Source organism: Egretta garzetta, unplaced genomic scaffold, assembly GCF_000687185.1.
Source record: "Egretta garzetta isolate BGI_Z169 unplaced genomic scaffold, ASM68718v1 scaffold384, whole genome shotgun sequence".
NCBI classification, from domain to species: Eukaryota; Metazoa; Chordata; class Aves; order Pelecaniformes; family Ardeidae; genus Egretta; species Egretta garzetta.
The window spans coordinates 2,041,137-2,065,364 of record NW_009259496.1 but is presented as its reverse complement, the minus strand read 5'-3'; the positions used below and the strand labels follow the sequence as shown (position 1 = coordinate 2,065,364).

At 45.5% G+C, this 24,228-nt stretch overlaps 1 protein-coding gene across 1 annotated transcript in view; it reads left to right on the top strand.

Moving 5' to 3' along the window:
- Positions 1-24,228, top strand: part of DCC (DCC netrin 1 receptor) — a 371,781-nt gene that overhangs the window by 113,003 nt on the left and 234,550 nt on the right. Inside the window, exons 9-10 of the mRNA XM_009637419.1 lie at positions 4,051-4,205; positions 5,545-5,665. Of these exons, the coding sequence (XP_009635714.1) occupies positions 4,051-4,205; positions 5,545-5,665 (276 nt within the window). The remainder of the gene's footprint in view (positions 1-4,050; positions 4,206-5,544; positions 5,666-24,228) is intronic.

Here is a 24,228-nt window from a genome sequence, read left to right as displayed (position 1 = left end):
CTGCCAGGGGAAGGGGTCGAGTCCCCAGCCCTGGGGGGATTTAACAGCCGGGCAGCCGAGGTGCTGAGGGCCAGGGTTTGGGGGTGGGATGGCAGGGGTAGGGGAGCGGTTGGGCTGGGGGATGTTGAAGGGCTTTTCCAACCCCAATGATTCTGTGATTCTGTGGTTGCACACTGGGTCTGCCCTAATCCCCCATCCGAAGATGTTTAGTGAGGACTTTGCTACTTGCTGATAGGAATTCTGTTAACCCCAAAATCTCATGATCATCTTTTATAGGGCTCCGTTAACCTTTTAGGATTTTTCCTCCCTTTTTTTGGTACTATATCTAGCATAAAACATCCTCAGTCTGCAACTGGGGCATTTTGATAGGGCTGGGTTGACACGAAACAATGAAAATGAGCGTTTAGAAAAGCAGTTTTCATCCTGATATGCAATAAGTGTAACCTTCTGAGATGTTATTTTAACTTATTTTTGTCCAAAGATCGAACTTTAAAGCTTTCACCCAGGGCAAAGTACGATATAAGCATCCTACAGTGGGGGGGGGAAGAAAAAAAAATATTTCTCTGAAACATTGTAAGTTCTTTGGGAAAAAAGTCTACAGTTTGCTTGAGCTTTTTTCTATTGCCACAATATAATTAGAAGGAACATGAAAACAGCATGTGGTTTTATTTCCATTGCAACCCTCCTCACCAGCCTTCTTCGCCCATGCATGCCTTTAAAATATTCAGTACTGAGAAAAAACACGGAGCGCGCAAATATGGCAGTGTTTGACATTTATTGATATCTAAAATATTTATAGAACGTATATTTACAGTGCTCGACATTTTATATATACATGCCTGCATCTTGCCAGTCTAAACGCGTTACATCTGCCTGCTTTAGGGCGTTACGGTGTCCTTCTTTGCGGTGTCTTACCTGTGTTTAATACTGCATAATTTCCACCAAAGTAATTATGCAAATGACTCACTTTAATGGTGTCCTTAGGAAAAACACAGGGCGCGCCTACCCCGCTGTAGGAAAAGGTGTTGGCGAGTGCGTGGTAATTGTTAAATACATCCATTTTGCATTAAATTCAACACCCCAATCTGCATATGCTGAATATAAACCATAAAAAAAAAAGAAAGCGTCGAGCTTTCCAGCAGTCTGGGAAAATCATAGGATCGTTTAGGTTGGAAAAGACCTTTAAGATCATCAAGTCCAACCGTTTTGCCAGCAACTCAAAAAAAGGGGGAGAAATGGGGGGGTGAGGGGGGAGGAGCAACAGTTCTGGTGGAGGGAATGAAAAAGCCGCAGGCAAAGCGGGGTCGGGGTCCTGGAGCGTGCGCGTTGTAAAGAATAACTGACAGGGATCTGTGAATTACAAGTCTATAAATTAATTGCAGGCTTCTGGTGACATGGCAATAAACCATGCTAATGAAGATTGAGTAGTTTAGGATTTTGTCAGAGCTCTGAAAAATTATATGGTTTGTAAACTACATAGATACTGGTGGGGTTTATGTGAATTTGTTGAATAAATTATACTAGGACTCTGGTGTGAAAAAAACCCCACAACCCTGTTAAAATTAACATATGAATGTGATTGCATCTTAATTTTTTTTCTTCAGCTTTTTCTTACCCAAGTGGCTTGTTTCTTTTTCCTTGAGCCTTCCTATTCAATGGCGAGTCTTCGTAACTCGGCCACTAAATCGTCTTTTTTTGTATATCTTTAGCGTAAGCGATGCTATATTTTAAAAAACCCCCTCTTGATCAGCATCCTAGTTACCAGTGTTCCCTTGTGAGCAATGTTTTATGTGAAAAATCCTTTACAAAATTTCCTACGTCGTGGTCTAGAGACCCTGGTTTGATGTCTTTATGGCCTCAGAGCAAGAGGAGCCCAGCCCGGAGCGTTTCTGATCCGTCGGAGCCTTTTCGATAGGAAATTAGGCAGCCGAGTTAATCAGGCCACCTCATCAGTTTTAATTTGCATGCATTGGGTGTGATCTGAACTGTACGGGGACTTCTAAGTATCCTAAATTATTAAATATATGGTCAACAAGGACCAATCTGAAAGAGGAATCGAGAAGATGGGGCGTGGGAGCAGATGCTTATTTAAGCATAGGTGACCTAGCTCGAAAAGCTAAAATCAAGAAAACGCTGCTATAAAAAACTTTGCAAAGTCTTACTTTGATCTGCTCGGTTTTATGCACTATACCTGGTTTTTAAATAAAATAATGTCATTTTCTCAAAAGTATTTTGACCTCATTGTGCACACAACTTTGGAGAGCACTTGGGATTAATTGGGAGCCTGTGATTGAAGAGGTGATGATGTCTAGGGCTCTGCCTTCACTTATTACCAGAGCTGGAAACTCCATAGTCAATAAGGCAAAAAAAAAAGGTTTTGTAGTTAAGATGATGAAATGCAACCCCTGAAGAACAGTTTTATCTGTACATCTGCCGTAGTATTCCTGCCAGACCTGGGTTTGGTCGCTTACACCACGCGTTCATATGTTGCAACCGTTTTCCTCATTTTCTGCATCCCCAATGAGACTTTTTGGTCCAATGTGGAAAAAAAAAGCCACCATAGTGTATTGAGTAGTGTGTAACAGACGGCTCAAAGTCATTCCTAACGGGACAAGACAAGCGAGGGCGTACTTTTGCCCTTTCACTGGTAGCTTGGCCAGTAGCACCTCTTAGTGTCCAACTCCGACGAGTTCAGAAACATTTGTGGGTTGGGCAGGTATTGTAGAAATAGGAACCAGAGGAACAAAAAAACCCAACCCACTGGGAAATTAATGATTTTATTTGCAGAGAAAAGCTTGAAAACTCGGAAGCATGAAGCCACGTACTTAAGTAGGAAGCTTTGAAATTAAATCCTGAATTGCTCTTTCGGCGAGCGGGGTCCTCCTGGAGTGCCGAGGGAGGCTGCGGAGAAACAGAATTTGATGGTGTAAATCCCCGCAAACCTGGGGCCGGAGTTAGGCAAGCGAGGGCAGCCTTGATCCAACCATTTCTTAGTTTCTGTGCAGTTTATTTTAAAATTTTCACCTTCTTTTAATGTAGAGGGAGTTTTGATATTATGGCTTCATAAATACGACAGCCAGCCATTGGGAATGATGGCTCAAGAAATACAATTGGATTTTCTGTCTGAAATGATAAGTCATGGACGGTACTTAGAAATTAATCTATCCTGGCTGCCTGGCATTTCTGGATATTCAAAACAGAGACCATCCTTCCCCTACAAAACCCGACAAAAATGTACGTGGGCTGCTGAGTTCTTGTGTGTTTTTCAGTACCGGGGCGGGGGGGCTCTCATTAGAAATATGATGTTATTAACAGTTTTCCTCAAATTGCTAATTTCCATCGTCCTAGTATTACAATAATGATGAAATTAAATTAAATTAGCATATCATATAACATACTGAAAAACTGTGAATACATTATAGTAATACAAGGCAACAGATAATTGCTAGCTTAATAAGAATTCATTTGCAGCGCAGATAATTCAACCTTTTTCTTCTTCCAATCACTAGGGACAGATTTCCTGGTTATTGATTATCTCCTCATCTTCTCTAACCCCACTCAGAAGTCCTTGGTTATATGAAAATGTCTCCAAATACATCTAATGCTGTGTCATTTGGCGGTGGGCTTGTCTTGTACCTCCTTGTGCCTGTCCATGTGTTGACTCCTAGGACCTTGTTACGTATGCAGTTGGCATCTGATCCTTTGGAATGAGTGAGACTTTATTACCCCTCTACTCCCTTAGTGAAAATTCTACGTATATATTTTGGTGTACGTAAGTCTCACGTGTCTTCTAAATTGAGGTTGTAATTCTTTCTTTTGGGAAACCCAAAAATGTTAACATCGACTTTTTAAGTGTATTTTCTAGTGTAAATGCTTTCCCTAGTATTTCATTTTTAATAGGCTCAGGGTTAAAGAGAATAATTTGAATTACAGATACATTTTCTAGTTATGTCTAATATTCTTCAGGCTTATTGAAATGATTTGCTTGCTAAGCCTGAATTTATATCCACTTATTGCCACTTTCATTTTTTTCCCCATCTTTTTTTTCAGTTCCACCATGGTTTTTAATTCGCCCTTCAAATCTTTATGCCTATGAGAGTATGGATATTGAGTTTGAATGTGCCGTGTCTGGTAAGCCTGTTCCTACGGTGGAGTGGATCAAGAATGGAGAAGTGGTCATTCCCAGCGACTATTTTCAGATAGTGGTAATTATCTGGCTTTTACTTATTAGAATTTGGTTGGTTTTATTTACGAACTGAACCTGGTCTTTGCATGGAGAAGTGTCAGGTCATACTCTGAGCTGCTATTAATAATATTGTTTACCACGTGTTAACGACTTCTCTTACTGTTGTCCTTGGTGAGCCAAAATAATAGATCTCTTCTCCAAGGAAATTGTACCCCGACATGGGGGGTTAAAAACGGTAAGGGTCATTTGGCATAATTACAGCTTTGCTAAGAAAACTGTTGTGCACCCTACCCAAAGTAACATCCCCATCCAGTGCTCCAACTTCTTCTAATTTAAGTGTCACTATTATACGGGGTAAGAATTCACGCTGTCTTTTCTGAAAGGGTTGATTTAGCTGCCCTCTCCTGAAGGCAGCGTCACTTGTAAGTGAGCTGAGATGTTGGGGAACACCCCTGAAAACTTCAGCCGCTGTGAAGATCTCCATGGGCCACGAGGTGTGGCTTGGTTCAGCACCTTCTAATTTTTCACCTTGTAACAAATGATATTGATTATCGTCACGGCTTTTCACTACCTGTCAAAAAACCTCATCCTTTCTAACATGGTTTTTGTGCAGGATAGACTTGTTCTGCCATGTACGAAAGCAAATTCCATTTTTTTTTTTTAATAAATCATGCCTTATTAGAAGGCAAAGAGAAGCTTTCCAAGGAGAGGACAGCTCTATCGCTGTCGTGGTTGTGTGCGGAGGTGTTAAAAATTTTTTTCACTTAATAGTTGACGGAAAGTGCATTTCAGCCAGAGCCTACCCCTCACTTGAGATTTTTTTTTACCCAACGCAATTGGTTTCTGCTTGTGCTAACAGAAAAGTTAAATCTGTTTCAAATGAAGGAGGCGCAGGGTGACCTTTTCTTGAGGATCTCCAGGCCTCGAGCCATAAGGAGGGTTTGACCTTCAGAGCAGTATTTGTTCAAAGATGCAGAAGTTGAAAGTTCTTTTAAATTTTCCCTGCAGCCAAAGGGCCGAGACAAAGTTCAGAGCACTGAATTGATGGTGGAAATTTTGGAGCTTGAGTCTTGAGAAGGGTGTTGGGTGGACTCTGTGCAGGAAAGTGAATTCACCCTTGGGCCCTAAGCACCATCCAACAAAATGCAAAGACAACAAGGTGTCAAGAGATTCCTGATGAAAGGGCTTATGGTTACAGCCCTCAGGGCTGCGCGAGCTGGAGCTGGGATTACATACGCAGCGCCGCGTTTCACGGAATAGCTGTTCTGGAAAGGTTTTGTAATCCGCGTTCACTTTGGATGGTGTTTTTCTAATTAATTCTCTCCACTTCCTTTCTTTCTCTTTTGCTGTCTCTCTAGGGTGGCAGCAACTTACGGATTCTGGGCTTGGTAAAGTCAGATGAAGGTTTTTATCAGTGTGTAGCTGAAAATGAAGCTGGAAACGCACAGGCCAGTGCACAGCTAATCATCCCAGAGCCTGGTAAGATGCAAAGGACGTACAGACTTGTAGATGTAATTAATGCTATTAACATAAAAATCCCAAATGAGCAGCTACTATTCTTTACTCCCTCTTACTTATCCAGCTGGCTGGCTGTAGTTAAAAGCATGTCCAGGCTATCAGATAGCTTGAGGCATTTTGTTCACTGGGGCAATTACAAATGCTGGCCTTGTCCTAGAAATGACTCTGGAGGCCAACTAAACCTGCGTGAAAAGCCAACGGCAATGTGAGGCGATGGAATAAAGCAGCCCATAAGCAACAGAGAATTCCATCATACATAGCTCTGTATTAAGCTGTTGTAGAACATATGTCTTGGGGAAAGGGGAGAGAAGAAAAAGAGAGGAGGAAAAAGAACGGTTTGGCAGTGGGCTGTCAAGTGCAGCCAACCGTTGAGATCAGAAGGTTTTTGTCTATGTGCTGGAAGGATGAATTTTTTTTTGTGGTTGTTATTGCTCTGAAATTAATAGGTGTTTGGTTTTATGGACTGCCCTGTGCAGCAGCCTAAATGTTTACTGCTTTATGGGTTTTTAAGTAACAGAAAGATGTCTTCATCTCAAGCTAGATGATATGTAAAACACGGATAAAAGCCTTTCAAAGTTTCTGGCTTGTAAATGATTAACGACCTGCGCTGGGCTGCAGGTTCCTCTTGCTACTTCTCATGGTTTACGTCACTAAACTGAGAGCAAGAGAACGTGCTGAAGCGTTGCTCGTTCTCTGATTTGGACTGGGAAAAGCAGAACCTTGGTAGCCCACAAGTACCCAATCGAGACAGCCCTACTGAGATCAATTAACCAGCCTGACCGCTCATACCATAGAATTCCTTTGGGAAACCCTTTGAAAAGTTTCCACGCAGCATCAGTGTGAAGTTTTATTAAAGCTTTGCCAAAAATTTGGCCTTCTGGAAATAGAGAAGTAAGTATGGCCATGGTCTACGTTCTCGTTAGCTGCAATAGTCTGACTCCTAGGGACTCCTGTCTGAACACTGAGGAGGGATGTTCGCCGAGATCCATCAAAGCTCAGTCCTTTAAGCTGTTGTGTTATGAGCACTGTTTTCCAGAGAAGTTCCAGGCAGGATGGAGGGAGGTGGCAGAACCACATGGCCATAGCTGAGATCATCTGGTAGACAAAAGCAAGGAGTAAGCAGGGCTGGAAGCCTCAGATCCCCAGTTTGCAAAGTCCCCTCCATGCAAATACTTGTGGCAAATGAAAATGGGAACAGGGCTAAGGTTTCTCCCTCTTGTTTTCTGTCATGGTCCCAAATGAACGGCTGAGCATGGGTTTTGCACATCTTTGAAGCTCACCTCCCTCTTAGTCCTTCTCCCTTGTGATTCAGCATCTCTCTTACAAGCCTCCGCGCTTTGTTTTTCCTCCGCTGCCTGACAGCAACTCCAGCAGCAACTGGGGAATTTTCAGAGACCTCTCAGCTCCTCTCCCCCCGTTACCTTAGATGCTGGTGCCGCAGACGCTTTGCAGCCATGAAATTTGGCGCCTCAGTGGGAGATCCGGGAGGGGGGTAAATGGAGAAGAAATGTAACATCCGTAGAGTCATCATTATTGTCCTCCTCCTGCTAGCGTGACCCTCCAGCCTTGGGTCCCTCCTCACCCTGCTCTGCAGGGCTAATTGGCTAACCGAGGTTGGCGGTGGGGTGTTGGGATCAAGAGGCAGATATTTATTTGGGTTTCCACATCGGTACATGCCCTCCACCACCTGGTGCAGTGGAGGATCTTGCCAGACGAGCATTTCCCTCCGCGCAGTCACCGGAGGTGATGATGAGGTTATTTTCCCGTAGGGACGAAGGTGAAAATGAGAAGGCGCTGACAAACTAGATTTCACCGGCAGAAAAAAAGGTCCTTACGTGATACTGAGGAAGGCTGGCTGGGGGTCACCAGAAACAACCTGCTCCGCTTCAGATCTCCCGGTGGGGAGATGCACACTTGTTTTGCCTCTATTTTTTGGTTTTTTCTTTTCTTTTCGTTTCCTTTTAAACTCAACCTCCCGTTCTGTTCGTGCGCCTGCGTTGTATTTACACGCATGAAGATCCGAAGGACACGGGCCCTCTCCTGTAGCGGGGTTTAATCTGGTGCTAGGATCATCCTAGGGGAAACTGGATAACTCGTTGCTGCTCCCAGCCAGTCATTGCAAGTGAAGTGCTGTCAGTAAATTTTACGCTCTGTGTTGGTGTTTATTATGCTTGGCACTGGATTAAAATTAAAATAGAAGGAAATGAAAAGAAAATCCTAAAGAGCTACGGGACGCCATTGTAAAGTGTTTCCATTTCCCTTTTTAAGTGATGGATTACTTTTTTCTGGCTATTTAATCAGATCCTCAAACAATGCCACTCCAATTCCTCCGAGATGAAGGGAGGGCCAGCGTGCACAGATGGTGCAGAAGCCAGCTATAAATACAAATGAAGTGGTGGGGCTGGCCGTGGTGGGAGGAACGTAGCCCCCTCGGCTTTGATTTTGTTGGGCCATGCTCAGCACGTGTTTGTGCTGAGCCTAAGCTCCGGATGGCACCACCGAGTAGCTGGGGTCTGGCAGGGGGCGTCTGGCAGGGGCTGTGCCCTGCCTGGAGCGGGCGATGTCCCAGCAGAGTGAGCCCACGCTTGTTGGCATGTTTTTGTGAGAGCCCCTGGATGAAGTTTCAGTATATTCATTAATAAGCATATGAGGATGGGCTGGGAGCTGGGTTTGTTCAGCCTGGAGCAAAGGAGGCTCAGAGGGGATCTCATCACCATGTACCAGAACCTAAGGGGTGGCTACAAGGAAGATGGAGACTCCCTTTTCACAAGGAGTCCCATGCAGAGGACAAGGAGGGAATAGACACAAGTTGCTCTTGGGGAGATTCCGATTGGACATGAGAGGGAAATGTTTCACCGTGAGAACAGTCACCCATTGGAATAATCTCCCCAGGGGAGGGGTTGACTCCACCACATTGGACACTTTCCAGCCTCAGCTGGACAGGGTGCTGGGCCATCTTGTCTAGGCTGTGCTCTTGCCTAGAAAGGTTGGACCAGATGAGCCTTGAGGTCCCTTCCAAGCTGGGGTTCTCTGAGTCTGTAATCCCTTTCTGGAGCCATTAATGTGGAAGGAGCATAAACAGAGAGACGTTGAAGGCTTAGCTAAGCTTTCTTTTTCTGAAAGCCAGGGTCAAATAAAGTTTTTATGAAGTTAATACTAGTTTTACCCTAATGGTGATTTCTACCCCAAACTGAGATCAGGGTAAAATGGTCACACTTTTTTTGGTGATTCATAAGACTACAGATAGTTTTTACTTTTATTTATTTTAAATAATTTGGACCATCCAGTGGGCTAAATATTTCTGTATGTTCTGTTGGGGCATTTTGGAAGTTTTACTCCAGTAGAAGGGTATAATCGGTCTGATTGCTCCTCCTACCGTTGTTACGCGGACGCGTAGATTCACACCCGCTGCTGACCACCGTTAACCGCAGGACCTGAAGTAGCAGCGCGTAAGTTGGCATTAAAGCAAGTATAAATGAGCTCAGATTGAGACCAAATATACCCCTTGTAAAGGCTGTGATGCTAAATTGGAAGTAGATAACGCTGAAATGAGAAGTGAAAGCCAAGCGGGCGGTGAGCTCACGCAGATAATAGCTTCCACTTTTAGTATTCCAGATGTGGCTGTAGGATGCTCAAAACTATTTCGGTATGTGTTGCTTAGACTAGAAAAAGCCAACGAGCTCCCTGAGAAATATAAAATTTCTGTCCTTTGAAACGGGGATGATGACTGGAGAGGCTTTGTACTTAACAGCGTATTATGAATTAGAGTAAAATAAGTGATGGTAGATGGTCTGCGATTACGCGCATTAGTCAATAAATCAAAGTCCATTTGTGGATTCCAGCACAACTGGGAAAAAGACACTTGGGATTATTTCTTCTCCTCTTTCCTTTCTTACCCTTTAACAACCTTAATGTTACCCTCTTAGGAAGAGATTGCTCACCAGTTTATGACAAGGAAAAAAAAGAAGCAACTTTAAATGCTGCTTATTTCTGTAAAAGCAAAGCGATACCCGAGCCAGATTTAAGGATTTCAGTTCTCCCATCTCCAACACACACATTCTGGGTTTCTCAGGCCCCTCTGCTGCTTGGCTTCCTCGATTCCTGCTCGGTGACGGGCTTTATACGGTCTATTTTAACGTGGGATCATATTGAGTAGGTACCAGGAATAAAGCTTCCACTATGTATTTCTGGTTACATGTACTGCAAAACAAATTCTCAGCAAGGAAAAGCAGATGAAAGAGATCTCAGCTGACTGCCTCATTTTTATAACTGTATAAAACCTGTTATTTGCACACCTAGAAAATGAATAGAGAACAGCATGGTGGTGAGTGATGGACATGCATAACTTCAGATGAGGAGAGTGTCTCGGAGGAAAATCTTCCCATAAAGAACTCCCAGACAGTTATTTGCTTTATGCCGGTGGCTTCTCACAGATCCACCCTGCAGATATTCACGAGATATGTGGAGGGATTGTTTTATTCTAGCAGGTGAAAGATCAGATAAAGACGGGCCTGGAATAATCAACGTGTGTATACAGTAAAGTAATTATTAGCTACGTTCCTGCAGTAAATTCCTTGCTAGAAATATGTTCAGCTCAGGAAGACATCCCCTCCCAGAGACTGGTAGAAGTGCTGTAAATCAGTCTTTGCAGCAAAGAAAACGTTCTCTTAGGCGGCATAACCAACCAGTACCTGGGCTGCTTGTGCTGCCACGCAAGGAAAGGGCTGCCCAGGGAAGGGGTCGAGTCCCCAGCCCTGGGGGGATTTAACAGCCGGGCAGCCGAGGTGCTGAGGGCCAGGGTTTGGGGGTGGGATGGCAGGGGTAGGGGAACGGTTGGGCTTGGGGATCTGAAAGGGCTTTGCCAACCTCAGTGATTCTGTGATTCTATTCTATGACGCAACGCCAGAATCATTTGATGAAGGGGTTGCATGTTGTCATGGTTTAACCCCGGCTGGCAACTCAGCACCATGCAGCCGCTCGCTCCCCCCCCCGCCTCAGTGGAATGGGGAAGAGAATTGAGGGGGGGGGAGGGGGGAAGTAAGACCCATGGGTTGAGACAGACAGCTTAATAAGAGAGAAGAATAACAATAGTAATAATAATGGTAAGGGAATATACAGAATATGTCAAACAAGGGATGCACAACGCAATTGCTCACCACCTGCTGACCGATGCCCAGCCCATCCCGAGCCGCCATCACTCTGCCCATGACCGACCAACCGACTAACCCCCCCGAGCATGACGGTCTATGGTATGGAATAGCTCTTTGGTCAGTTTGGGTCAACTCTCCTGGCTGTGCTCCCTCCCAGTTTGTTATGGACCTGGCTGAGCAGCTCAAAGAGTCCTTGGCCAGTCTAAGCGCTACTTGGCAACAACTAAAACCATCAGTGTGCTATCAACATTCTTCTGGTACTAAATCCAAACCACAGCACCATGCCAGCTATGAAGAAAATTAACTCTGTCCCAGCGGAAACCTGGGCACATGTCCATCCTCGAATGATCTCCAGATGTTTGAGGGTGTCCAAAGATGGCTGTTTCAGGGAGACGGGGAAGGGTACAGAGAGCTGAAGCCCGTGGGTGGCCTGGTCCTTGATGGTTGGTCCCCATCGAGCAGGTGTTTAACTCCGAGCCACACTGCTCGGGCTCAGCTTTCTGTGCCGTTTGCTTTGTCATTTTTGTCACATACTTTTCCTTTCTTTTTCATCCCTCTACCTACACATTGCGTAGCTCCTTCGCACGTCAGATTTTCAGCTTGGCAGCTGGCAGATTTAACATTTTCGCACGCGCTGGATCTTTGCAAAGACTTTGCTGTTCTGTATAAGAAGACTTAGATTGGAAAACCTGTGAATTACTTTTCTTTGCTAAGGGAACAGGGGTTGACTCAATTTTTCAAAACCCTTCCTCTCTCCCTGGATTCCTATTCCAAAAATATTCTGGGAGGCACCATTTCCCCTCCTTTTATTATAGTATTATTTAGTATTATTTATAATTATATATTCTATTACTTACTATTTATAAGTATAGTATTATTTAGAATTACATATTCTATTCCTTATTACTACTTCTTTATAATTATAGTATAGTATTGTTTGTAATTACTTCCCCTTTAAAGAAACAACCATAAAATAAAATCCATCTCTGTGCTAAGAAACTGAGCTAATACTGGCATTAACACTGCAGATTTTTTAGTCCTCAGAAGTCTGTTGGAAAGCCAAACCATGTGCATTAATCTTGTTTATGGTTAGCCTTAAAATTAATCTGAAATAAACCCCGTGATGTCGAATATCAGGAAAAATGGGGGGTGGGGGTGGTTTGGGGAGGTGTTAACGATTGGTAAAACAGTGAAAAAGCGGTGACGAGGAATGCTCTTTATGGGAAATTTTTAAAATAGGTTGGGCAGGTAGCTTTGGGCTCGTAACCCTGAGCCTGCCTTCGCTAGAGGAAGCTTGGAATGTCCTTGGCTCTTCAGGCTGCTCTTTTTATACCCTGAATTAGAAACAGCAAATTTCACAGAGCTCCTTTGCGTTGTGCAGGCAGAGCAGAAGAAAGAAGCGAGAGACTATTTCAAGATCCCACTCATAAATTTCAGAGTAGAATATATATATATATCCCAGCCCCCCCTTCTAATGCAGCAAATGGTAGTTCTACTGGCATGTGGAAATATATTTATTTTCTGAAGGCTTCTTTAGTTATGTGGTGCAAGTTATACTGACCACATGGACTTCTGCTAAATAGAAGAGCATTGGGGGTGAATTCCTGCACTGGACCAGGGACCCATCACACCACCGAGCTCACGGCTCGCTTGCTGCCTCTGCTTTGGCCATCGCCAGTTAGCTCATGGGTAGAAAACTCATGCATGGCTCTGGGGTACTCTTCCCAAGGAGGGACAAGGAGATGGTGTGAAGCATTGCCTCTCCATCGCGCAAGGTTCTCCAGCGCCATCTGAGCAGTCTTGGCACCCTCAAAGTTTGCTTTTAACTGCAGGAGAGTTTCCCCTGTCATATCCTATGGCACGCAACCCATCTCTGGTTTTATGCTATAAAAGCTGCACCCTACTGAGCTGCACCACAGTCCTGAGTATTTAAGATGCTTTGAAATGAAAGAAATGGCAGGGTTAGGTTAATGGTTGGACTTGATGATTGTAAAGGTCTTTTCCAACCTCAATGATTTCTATGAAATCATGCAAAGTTATAAATATACTTTAGGGATACGAGGTGTGACCTTCTGCAGGGTGTAGTCCCGAGGATGAGGTGCGGTGTAGCCCAGACATGATCATTTATTCCCAAAGGTGCGGTGACAGCCCCAGCTGGTGGGGGCCAGTGGGCGGGCGGTGCTTGGCAGCTCTGGACGCTGGAGGAATTTCATGTGCTGTATCACTGTCATCTCTGGAGCCCCACCACTGGTGATGGCCAAAGAGGTGCTTCAGGGGAAACTTCTGGCAGCAAAAAGCAGTAAAAGCACCTGATGATGCCCGTGGGTGGTCCTGAAACACAGTGACGGGGGGGGGGGGGGTGTTGAAGGAAAAGATTTAACATCCTTATTTTGGTATGCACAACTGATAAGCTGTTCACGTTTATTGCACCGCATAAGCAGTAATAATCATGATAATAGTAAGAATAAATTTTGTTTATATGCTTTTATGGTGGTCTTTGCCATAATATTATGACACCTTACTGGGGATTTACAACAGACATATGCAAAAATGCAAAGTCAGCAGAATATTTTTCTCGTAAAAAAAAAAAAAAAAAAAAAGTTGGTATATAAAGGCCATCCAAAAAACAGCAGAGGTGCTTAGAAGGCACCTCTAGGATAGACGCACTGCAAGGGATTAGCTTGGAAGATTTTTGGAGCTTCCATCTTTGTGGGTCTTTAAAAGCAAGTTGGGTAAACATCTGCTAGGCCAGATATTTTCAGTCTGGCCATGGGGTGTAGGAATGGATTAGTGGGGTTCGTGAGGTCACATCTGGTTCTGCTTTCCATTGACCTAGTGAACATGGCTGGAAACTTTGGACTGTAAGAGATTCAGGAAAGATGTGGTTAGAGATGCTTAATCTTGTCTTAAAATACTGATACAAAAATTGTCAGCTGTGTTCTGTAAGAGCTATAATGGTTTAAAAACCTGGCAGCTGGGTTTCTACACCACCCCAGTCTCCTATGAAGCTCGGGAGATGAGCTTCTGTGCTGGAGTTACTCTGCTTTCCCCCTGACTGAGTGAAATTGCAGTGCAGGCATAATTTTGAACTTTTGGACAGTTGGGGAGAGCTTGAGCAAGTGGCTCTGGTCTGGGGAGAAGGGGTTATGTGAGAGTCTGGTAAGACCAGGAGATGTCTATGGGTCTGAAGTAGGTTGTCTCTCCTCTCGTCGATGGATGTATTCCTATGAAATGTCAGGCATTCTGAGATGAGATGTTTCTTAGCTGTGTTGGAGCCACCTTGCTGCACGTGAAAGACCTGGGTGAACAGGTCGAGTTTTGTATAGGCAACTTCAACAGGAAAGAGAAGAGTGCAGCCCAGAATTAATGGTCCTGTCGTAAGTAGGTGGGGTGCACATGTAGCTTTTGCAAGTCTGAGATAGGAAGCACTCGGCCCTGGGTGTTCCCCGTCCCTGGGGAGGGCTGCTGATGGGTGGCTGCCCTGCAGTGTGGTGCTTTCGCCTTGGCTTTTGGGTTGTGTGTCTCTTCTGGCATCGCTAACGTACCCTCGATGAGGTGGGCGAACACACCGGTGCCTGGGGTGGGCAGGGAGCTCTCAGGATTTGGGTGCAGGTTTGTATGGCCAGGGAGAGAAGTTCAGGAGAGCCAGGAGCTCCTGGGAGAAATTGAAAGTATTGGGGGAGCTCTCATGCCTGCAGCAGTCAACAGCAGATGAGCGTGGGACTGGAAGATTGACATTTTAGAAGCCATTTTTGAAGTTACCTTAGTCATCCCAGGTGTCAGTTAGACACCTAAGAACATTTGTGCTTCCTGAATCATTTGCGAAAGTTTGTGCTGGCTTTAAAAAACCAAACCATGCAATTAAAGAGTGATCCAAGCATGAAAGGTTCTGTAAAGATGCGATAGAATTTTGCAAAAAATACCGTGAAAGCTGTTGCAGGTAAGAGAGAAAGAGCTGTTGCCTATACTCACGGGAACACAACTATGTATTAAAATAGATTTAGGATAATTTGAAATAAAGAGAAGGGTAATAATCTCCTATAATGCTGTTAACCATTTCAAATCCAGCCTTACCGTGCTATTTTGCCTTTAATAAAGGATATATGTTGATAAATAATAATTACGGGAAGCGGGAATACAATTAAGGTTTAAGTGGTGTTAATTAAAATACCGCTTACCGCATATTGACTTTACGTGGTAATGTCAGAATAATCACAAGACAGAGTGAATAACTGCACAATTAGTTGTAAGTCGTGGAGATCTGTTAGAACTGAATTTTGCGGAAGAGCAGAACTGAGATGACTGTGTTACAAATATGGCAAGTGATGTATTTTTTAGTCCTATATGAGTTTGGTGCAGATAACGGAATAGAATGACTTCATCCAGGAACTCTTCCTATGAGTATTTTCTTGGGTTTGTGGGCTTTTGGGTTTTTTCAAGCCTTGAAAAGGAGATTTGGGGGTTTGTCAGTATTGTGTGAGTGACTGGGCTTGCGTACTGGAAAGCTTCATTTTTCATATAGGAATTGGAGCGCAAAGAGAAGAGGCTTTCACGAACAGCTCGTTGAAGAGTTGCTCGTTCATTTTTGGCATGACCTCAGCGGTTTGTGTTTTCACGAGAGCAATGTGGCGTATTACACAGTGAAGTAACGCTGTAGAAATATCCATAAGAGGTGCTGAGTCACATTTGGAAGAAGCTGGAATCGGAGGTGAGGTCAGCCAAGCCTCAGCGTTCCGGCTGTGGGTGTCCACTGCAGCCTGGGTCTAGCGCCCATGGATCTGCGTCCCATCTTCTGCTCTCTGGAGGCCACTGGGTTTGTTTTCTTCCATGAACGTCAGACTCCTTGCGGCTCGAAGGAAGCTTATGAGTGTCCATTTACAGCCACATAGCCACGTAATTGAATTTCATACTTGCAAAGGGGAAGAGTCACTGTGCGCGGGTCTACGTGTGGTTTGGGTTCTTTTGGTTTGTTGGGTTTTTTTCTTTACGTACAAGTGACTTGAGTAGACTGTGAAGATGCAGTAGCCTTTTTCTGTCTTTAGATTAAAGGTATCAGACAATCAAGAGTTTAGAAGAGACCTTGGGTGTGTTAATGCGCTCAGTTTAATTATTAAAGAGAGCATCGTTAGCAGCTGATCTTAGAAATCTGGGAAAAGAAGAAACTAAATGAAAATTGAAGGAGATTACAGAGTGCAGCTCCTGCAAGGAGGCCTGCCCTGACTCCACCGAGACTGGTGGAGGGGGATTTGCTGTCCAGAGAGGTGACAGTGCAATTTTTGTAGAAGCTATGGTTGTTCTTGAATATACGTGTAGGCTCTGAGGGTTGGCCATAGGCCAAGATCCCTCTGCCCTTATTTCCCAGACTCCTTGCGGCTCGAAGGAAGCTTATGAGTGTCCATTTACAGCCACATAGCCACGTAATTGAATTTCATACTTGCAAAGGGGAAGAGTCACTGTGCGCGGGTCTACGTGTGGTTTGGGTTCTTTTGGTTTGTTGGGTTTTTTTCTTTACGTACAAGTGACTTGAGTAGACTGTGAAGATGCAGTAGCCTTTTTCTGTCTTTAGATTAAAGGTATCAGACAATCAAGAGTTTAGAAGAGACCTTGGGTGTGTTAATGCGCTCAGTTTAATTATTAAAGAGAGCATCGTTAGCAGCTGATCTTAGAAATCTGGGAAAAGAAGAAACTAAATGAAAATTGAAGGAGATTACAGAGTGCAGCTCCTGCAAGGAGGCCTGCCCTGACTCCACCGAGACTGGTGGAGGGGGATTTGCTGTCCAGAGAGGTGACAGTGCAATTTTTGTAGAAGCTATGGTTGTTCTTGAATATACGTGTAGGCTCTGAGGGTTGGCCATAGGCCAAGATCCCTCTGCCCTTATTTCCGGGGAAATTATCTGTGGCCTGAGTTTCAACAATTTAATAGTGAGTTGTTGTTGGGCCTCTACTGGACTTTGCAGCTTGTGTGGACGTAGAGTTTCCTCCTTTAAACCACCTCTAAAGAAGGAATTGGGGGGAAAGTACAGAGAAAAGCTTTAGGGAGGAAAGACAGACCAGTGCCCAAACCTCCAGTCTGACCCAGATGCCACAAACCTCCCAGTACCTCACTGGGCTGCCTACAGATGGAATGAGTTCAACAGTATTTGCCTGTTGATCAAAGATGTCCTACAAATACCTGCATGAGAAAGCGTGGGGCGTTCATATATTCTGTTGGCTACGCATTAAGCTGTTCGCCTCGGTACGGCTCGCGACCTTGTTGATTTGGCCGTGTATAGCTGGGTGTTTCATCCCTGGCTTCTGACTTCGCCAGCTAGAGAGTGCTTAATTTTTAAGTTAACCCCTCTCTTTGTCATCTATTCCTCCCTTCTTTTGCCGGTGCTCATTTTTCCCCTAAAGGTAACAGTTTCCTTTAGAAGCGTAGATGAAGTTCCACCGCAGAGTTCAGGAGTAATAAGGTCAGGGCGTGCGTTGTCTGCAGTCCTGGGCGCTGATGAGTTTTTATACGTAGCGCGGTACCTTGTCACCTTCCCGGCAGAAACCTATTTGCTGAGCTGCCATTTGATCAGCGATAAGAAAGGGTAAGAAATAGCTGAATGTGTTTGGTTTATGGGGAAACAGCAAATTCATCCCGGGGCGTATTTGTCAGCGATGCGAACTTTCTCTCTTTGCTCCCTGAGGGAAGGATTTCGGGAAAATAACCCCCAAATGCGTAGACTTGCCCATCTATTTAGGAAACTGCTAGATAATATATTAGCTTTGCTTTTATTCATACTTAGGGCAGCATGTGCACGAGATACAAAACCGTGCTGCCAAGATCACTCTGAAGACGGGGCTGTATCGATTTCATTAGCACCCACGGCTCAAACGAAGATTGGAAGCGTTGCCATCCCCGCGTACGCGGGTTTGCGCGCGCTCTCCCACGCGCACAAAGGCATTTTTTCAAGCGTTGCGAAAGACAGGTCTGGGGAAGAATTAAAAGAGGAAGGGCAAACTTTGGCTCTGCGCCACCTGGAAAAAAAAAAAAATCCATTTAATTCACCCTGACTCTCCTTGTTGTAGTGTTAAATATAGGCTAAATAGTTTAATATGGATTTATGTAATGAGCTCGCAAATTGATTTTGCCGCGCAAGCTCTGTTTAGAGTTTAGGAGCAGACAGTCCCTTGTTAAGATCAAAGTTGTGCTCCTGCCTTCCGACACCACCAAGCATGGGCTTGGGGGCAGAGACTGTGATTTTTTTTTTATTTTTTCTTTCTTTTGGTTCTGGATGTTGATTCAGACCTATTAGGGCTTGCTCTGTTTGCGTGTTTACTGACACCCGCGGGATCAGAGAGTTAATAAGGGGGGAAAAATAAAATGAAAAAACCTCACACACACACAAAAAAAAAGGACTTTGTACAAGCTCCCAAGGGAGGAGGCAGGCACATGTCTTCTAGGAATGCAAATGTCCTCCTTGAGTGACAGAAAAAAGAAAAAAACAGGCTTCTCATATCCTCCCCCTTCCTCTTCTCCATCTCTTCCTTCTCTCCCATTCTCCCCCCCCCCCCCCCCATTTAGGAATAATTTCATGCCCCCTGTTTAAACATTAATTATTTAGCTCGAGTGATTTGCTAATAATTTGCAGCATGAGATTTCTTGGAAGTTTAGGAGATGAATCCCCGCGATGGTGCATCTTTCATCCACCCCTTCCCCTGTCTGGCTCAGTGGCCTCGGTGAGATGTAATTGTAATTGGTGTCTGGGTCGGGATGACAGTGTCAGCCTATCATTTCGGGGTTTAGAGCTGTACATTGGATAGCCAGATTTGTAATTATAATGTGCTTTACTCCTATTTATATTCAGCAACGCTCTCGCCTTGCTGTTCCTTTCCCTGGGAGTAGAAGATTGGGCTTGGGGAGGGGTGGCCTGAAAGCAGAGCGCGCCGTTATTTGTTCAGAAAACACCCCGATTCTCGGAGGAATAGAGGGCCAAGGTGAGCAGCCATCCAAAGGTACCATTTACTGTCCTGGAGCACGTACTCTGAAATTCATCCTGTCAAAATTAAATGCCCTGAGCCCTCCGGCAGGAAAAAGCAGAATTTTCCTTGCATGGACGGCTAGGACGGCGTTATCCGTGCTGCAAGCCAACGCTGCGCCCCGGTCAGGCTGCGAGGCGGAGGATTTCTTTGACGATGGTCTCTTAAAGATGATTATTTAATGCTCCTGTTTTCCTCCAACGTGTCTGCTTTCAGCTGTAGTTGCGGTGCCACAAATAGAGATTTGCAGAAGTCAACAACGTGGTACCACCGGAGCGGAGATCAGGAGCGATTTCCATATCTACTGTAATTTTCTTTGCGCTGGTAGAAGTTAATTTTGAAAAGGTCCAAAGGTTTGATTAGGCGAAAAGCATCCTGTTGGCCTCGTCAAGCTGCGGCCACAAAGCCGACGGCGTGGCCTTGGCCAGGACATCGCTGGTCTGTGCGGCATTTCGGGCCACCGCTTTGCTAGCGACTGATTCTCATGTTTAGGATATTATCCCTTCAGCCTCTTTTAGTATTTTTTTTCTTCTTTCCATTTCATCACGTTATCTTTATTCGCTTTGAAGGATTTCCGTTTCTCATGGGTCTACTTTCTGCAAATTCTTTAATGTAATTATATTTCCCCCAGAATCGCATCTGCAGCCGTTGCACGCGGCGGATGGCGACGCTGTCTTCTACCTAATGGGATTTGAACCTGTAATCCCACGAGAGGTGTCCTAATCCTGCCGTGGATTTGGGGGTGAAAGGTGTTCCCAGTCCGTTCCTTTTCATATTCATGGGGCTCCTGCCTGCAGAAGGAAGGAGCAAAGCCTAGGTTCAAGCAATTCACACATTTCTCCGTTGACGTTCCTAAAGCCCCGTTAAAGAGTTACTCCTGTGCCCCCGTTGGGTGAGGAGATAACTATTTTATACTACTTGATGTATGGGATGGCTTCCATCTGAGGATGAAAGAGTCCTCGCCTCCCAACAGCGCAGATCCGCTCAACCCACAGCAAGGGTCTGAGCTGACGCTGCCACAGTTCCAGGTTTTCATCTCTGTAGCTCTTTAATTAAAATCTCTTTTTTAAAAAAAAGGGGGGGGGGGATGGCAGGGCGAGGTGATAGCTCTAAAAGCTTTTAAAGCACATACGAGAAAATCAAGTTAGTTGACGTGAAAAGAAAAAAAAAAAAAAAAGGAGTATTTTGTAAAGAGAAAGTGCAGAAAAGAATTATTTCCCTCTCTCTCTCCTTTGGTCCCAAACTAAAAATACACGTATTTGTCCTCTCCATCCTTCTGTAGCATCATCTGTTGAGGAAGCAGGGAGGGAGGGGGGCATATACTTGGGCTTTCAGTACGCTTTCTGCTTCGCTCAAGCTTGTGACATCTCCGCGGGCAGAATCTTTTAAATATCTTCAAAATATGTATTTGGAGTACACGTGTACCTTTGGCATGAAGGAATCTCTGATTGCCAAGTGGTCGCTCAGAGGTAGGCAGACATGGAGGCTGGGAAATAGGTGGGGACTCGACCCCTTCCCTGGGCAGCCCCTTCCAGCCCCTGACAGCCCCAAGGGGAAGGAATTGTTCCCCATGGCCAACCTCACCCTGCCCTGGCACAACTTGAGGCCGGTGCCCCTCGTCCCGTCGCCCCTTCCCTGGGAGCAGAGCCCGACCCCCCCCAGCTCCCCCCTCCTCTCAGGCAGTTGTAGGGAGCGATGAGGGCTCCCCTCAGCCTGCTCTTCTCCAGGCTAATTTGGGGATGTAGCTCACCAAATGGATACAGGAGGTGGTGTCTTTACCAAAGGGTGATGAGCATCTCCATGGGCTGCTGCAATCCGTTCCTTGGTTGACACAGGCCCCTCACCTGCTCGGGCCACCCCAAGGGCTCCTTCACCAACCTGGACCCTCCTGTTGTGTCCCTTCCATCTTCAGGAAACGGTGAGGGACCCTTTGCTCCCTACCAGACCTGAGCATCTCATGGCTGAAAGAAGGCTGGCTAAACTCTTATACCGTCAGCTATTCTGGGCATTAAATTCATGTCCCGCATATAGAGATTTTGGCTTACCCACGTTGACCTTAGGTGGCTGTATTCCTGATTTACAACGGCTGCCTGGGAATGAATCCATCTCCTTGCAGGACCAGAACCACGGTTAAGAGCTATGCTTTGCTCTGCTTTGAAGGAATTCAGACTTTAATATCCTTAATTATTATTTTTTTTTTTTTAAACCAGGGTTAAGGGAGGTTTTAGATATCCTTTGTTTACCTTTTTGTTTGGTTTTGCGTTGGGGTTCTTGGTGGGGTTTTTTCCCATGTTATTTGTAATTTAGCAGAGATGGGATTTCTCAGCATTTCAGAGATAGAAATAATTTCATCACAGGAACAGTTGGCAGGATTTTCCCTGCCAAAACTTAGGATCTGTCCTTCAGGTAGCAACAGCTGTTCACAGTTGTTGTCAGTTAAAGCATCGAGAGCAGCAGTTTCAGTCGAATAAAGCACAATTTTGCTAATCTAGCGGTGTGGAAGAACGGAGAAGAATTTTGAAGCATCTGTCACAGCTGTTGAGCTCGAGAAAGAGACAGGAACCAGGTAAAGAGCAGGATTTGGGGAAAGAGCCTTGAGAATCAGGTAAGGATGGGTGCCTTTTTGTAATTATTACAAGAAATAGGACCATGAACAATGTGGTTTGCATGGGTAGGGCGCAGAGAGTCTGACCCCGCATCCCCTGTGCCGGTGATGTGCGACTCCATTTTCTCTTTTATGAGAAATAATCACCGTGGGCCAAGACGTTACCTGTCACACCGAGGTAAAGGCAGATGGAACCTGCTGAATTTAATGGCTTGCTTAAGACGACGTTTCATTTTATGGATTCCCTTCAGCGGCCACAATTTGCCCTCAGCAGTGCTGTCTCCGGGAGATCTCCGACACAGCGCTGGCGGTGGGAAATCCCCTTCTTTTCCCGACAGACCTGAAGCCCAGATGTGTAACGCGAGGCAAAGCCTTTCCTGCAGTATGGCTATCAAATCCGATCGTTTTTCAAGCCAGGTTACGAAATCGTAAAAAGTAAGTAAATTTCTATTATCCGTGATGAGATAAAAGTACATGTCTCAAATCATAAATTAAAATGAAGCCGCCTGAAAATGGCTTTGTCTGAAAAATCCAGATTGCAGCGGGAGGAGCGGCGTGGTTGGCAAGATGAATGAAGTAGTTTGCTCTAGTCGCTGTTGACCACGCCTTGGGGTGAAGCCCGGTCTTCAGTTTTGAGCCTTTCACTGAAGGGACACCAGAGGGGAAAACCATGGGAATTAGAGGTTCCTGAAGAGGAGAAAGACCAAAAAGAACTGGGAGATGCTAATTTTGAGGTACTGAAACAGATGACTGAGAAGACGCGTGATCCCAGTTGGCAAATCTACAAGCAGCAATGGAAAAGTGAGGAACATCGTTTGCTCTCCAAACCCCACTGTGGAAAGCAGGATGCAGGGCACTGGGGACCAGAAGGCCTTTCTGCTGGTGAGGCTGGGGAAACCTCGATGTGTTAATGAGGCTTCAGGACACTTTGCCTGAGAGGTTGTGGCATTGCCATCGCTAAACGTCGCTTGATGAACATCTGCCAGGGGCCACTGGTATAATTTTCTGCCGGAGGGCAGATGGACAGCCAAAAGTAAAATTTACCAAAGAGTCCAGAGGACAAACCAAAAATAGTAACAGGGGGGCAAAAAAGATCTCATTAGCCAGGTCTGTCTTTCATCCGGTCCCAGGACCCTGTGGCGTACGTGTTTCCTAAAAATCAATGACAGGGTACAGCCAGTCTACCAGGAGGAACTGAGGAATTCTCATTTCTGGCTTGAATTATTCTGATGTGAAGTTCACAGAATCGCAGAATGGCTGGGGCTGGCAGGGCCCTCGGGAGCTCCCCCAGTGCCACCCCCCTGCCCAAGCAGGCTCACCCAGAGCAGGGGGCACAGGACAGCGTCCAGGCGGGGGTTGAAGATCTCCAGAGAAGGAGACTCCACAGCCCCCCTGGGCAGCCTGGGCCAGGGCTCGGGCACCCTCACAGTCAACAAGTTCTTCCTCCTGTCCAACTGGAACCTCTTCTGCTTCAGTTTGTGCCCATGGCCCCTTGTCCTGTTGCTGGGCACCACTGGGAAGAGTCTGGCTCTGTCCTCATGACTTCCACCCTTGAGATATTTGTATTCTTTTGGATTTCAGCTACCACGTATGAGATGAGAATCCAGCTTACTATATTCTACTGCTGTTGGTATTTTTGCCAGGCTCTTGTTGAGGTAGTTTTGTGACATTTATCATTGTAATTGCCTAACTCAAGTAAAAAGCAAAATCAACCTGCTGATGCCCTCAAATTAAGATCTTTTTTCCAGCATGTTGAAGGCATGCTTAATACTGCCAACTTCAAACCAAGCTTTTTTTCACAGAAATATGAAGCCAGAAACAAATGAACGTTGCAGATGTAACATTGCGTATTTGTGCTCCTGTAGTTATCCTGTGCCGTGCAGTACTGAAATCCCGCCTTGCCGTCAGCGTGCGAGGGGCAGCTTTATGTTGACATCTGTACATAAATAAGAAAAATGGAGTCTAGGGGTTGTCCTCCAAAGAGGGTTTGGTTTAGCCAGCGGTTTGGTCACTTCATTTGGTTTTTGTTCCTAATTAGTGTGGGATGGAGGGCCACAAATTGGTTTGTGCTGTGATGGGTGTTTTCCCAAAGCAAGGAGCTGCTCTTGTCCATTGGCTTCTCTGGAAAAGCAGAGGAGCAAACGATGCCGTTCAGCCCGGCAGGCTCTGGGAGCAGAGCACCTTGGTCCAGAGGAGATGGTTTTAGCAGGAAAAGTCCAAGTTTGCCTGTGGCTGTGGACAGCACAATTAATTCTGCTGTCTCTGGAGCAACACGCATCCCTTTGCGTGCGAGCGGGGAGTGGTATCTTCACTCCCTTGGGCATGAAGCTTTGGGCTGAAAGTTGGCCTTGTAGCAAACATCTACTGGGGGTTGCCTCCCCTTCTTCCACAAGAAGAATTTTCCACCGAGGAGTTTCTAAACTTCTATTTGGTGGTTTATTCTAAACCAATCTTCTTGCTCTCTGTAAAGTTTGCGGGCTGCTGAGTGGTGCTGGCTAGAACATGCCCCACAAAATGTTTGCTGTGGAAAGCAACCCCTTTTTTTCTGTAAATGACACCAAGTGGGGTTGACGTTCATCTCTGGGGCTGCGGCCACCGGGAGGGGATGGCAAGCTGCAGGTATCGTATGTGTAGCACCCCGTTCCTGGCATCGTTTCACCCCGTTCCTGGCATCGTTTCCAGGCAGAGGGGGTCTCCTACGATGGTAGCACCCTCTGCAGGGACAAGGTGTGGGAGGCCGTCGCCCAGGGTGGTGCCACCTT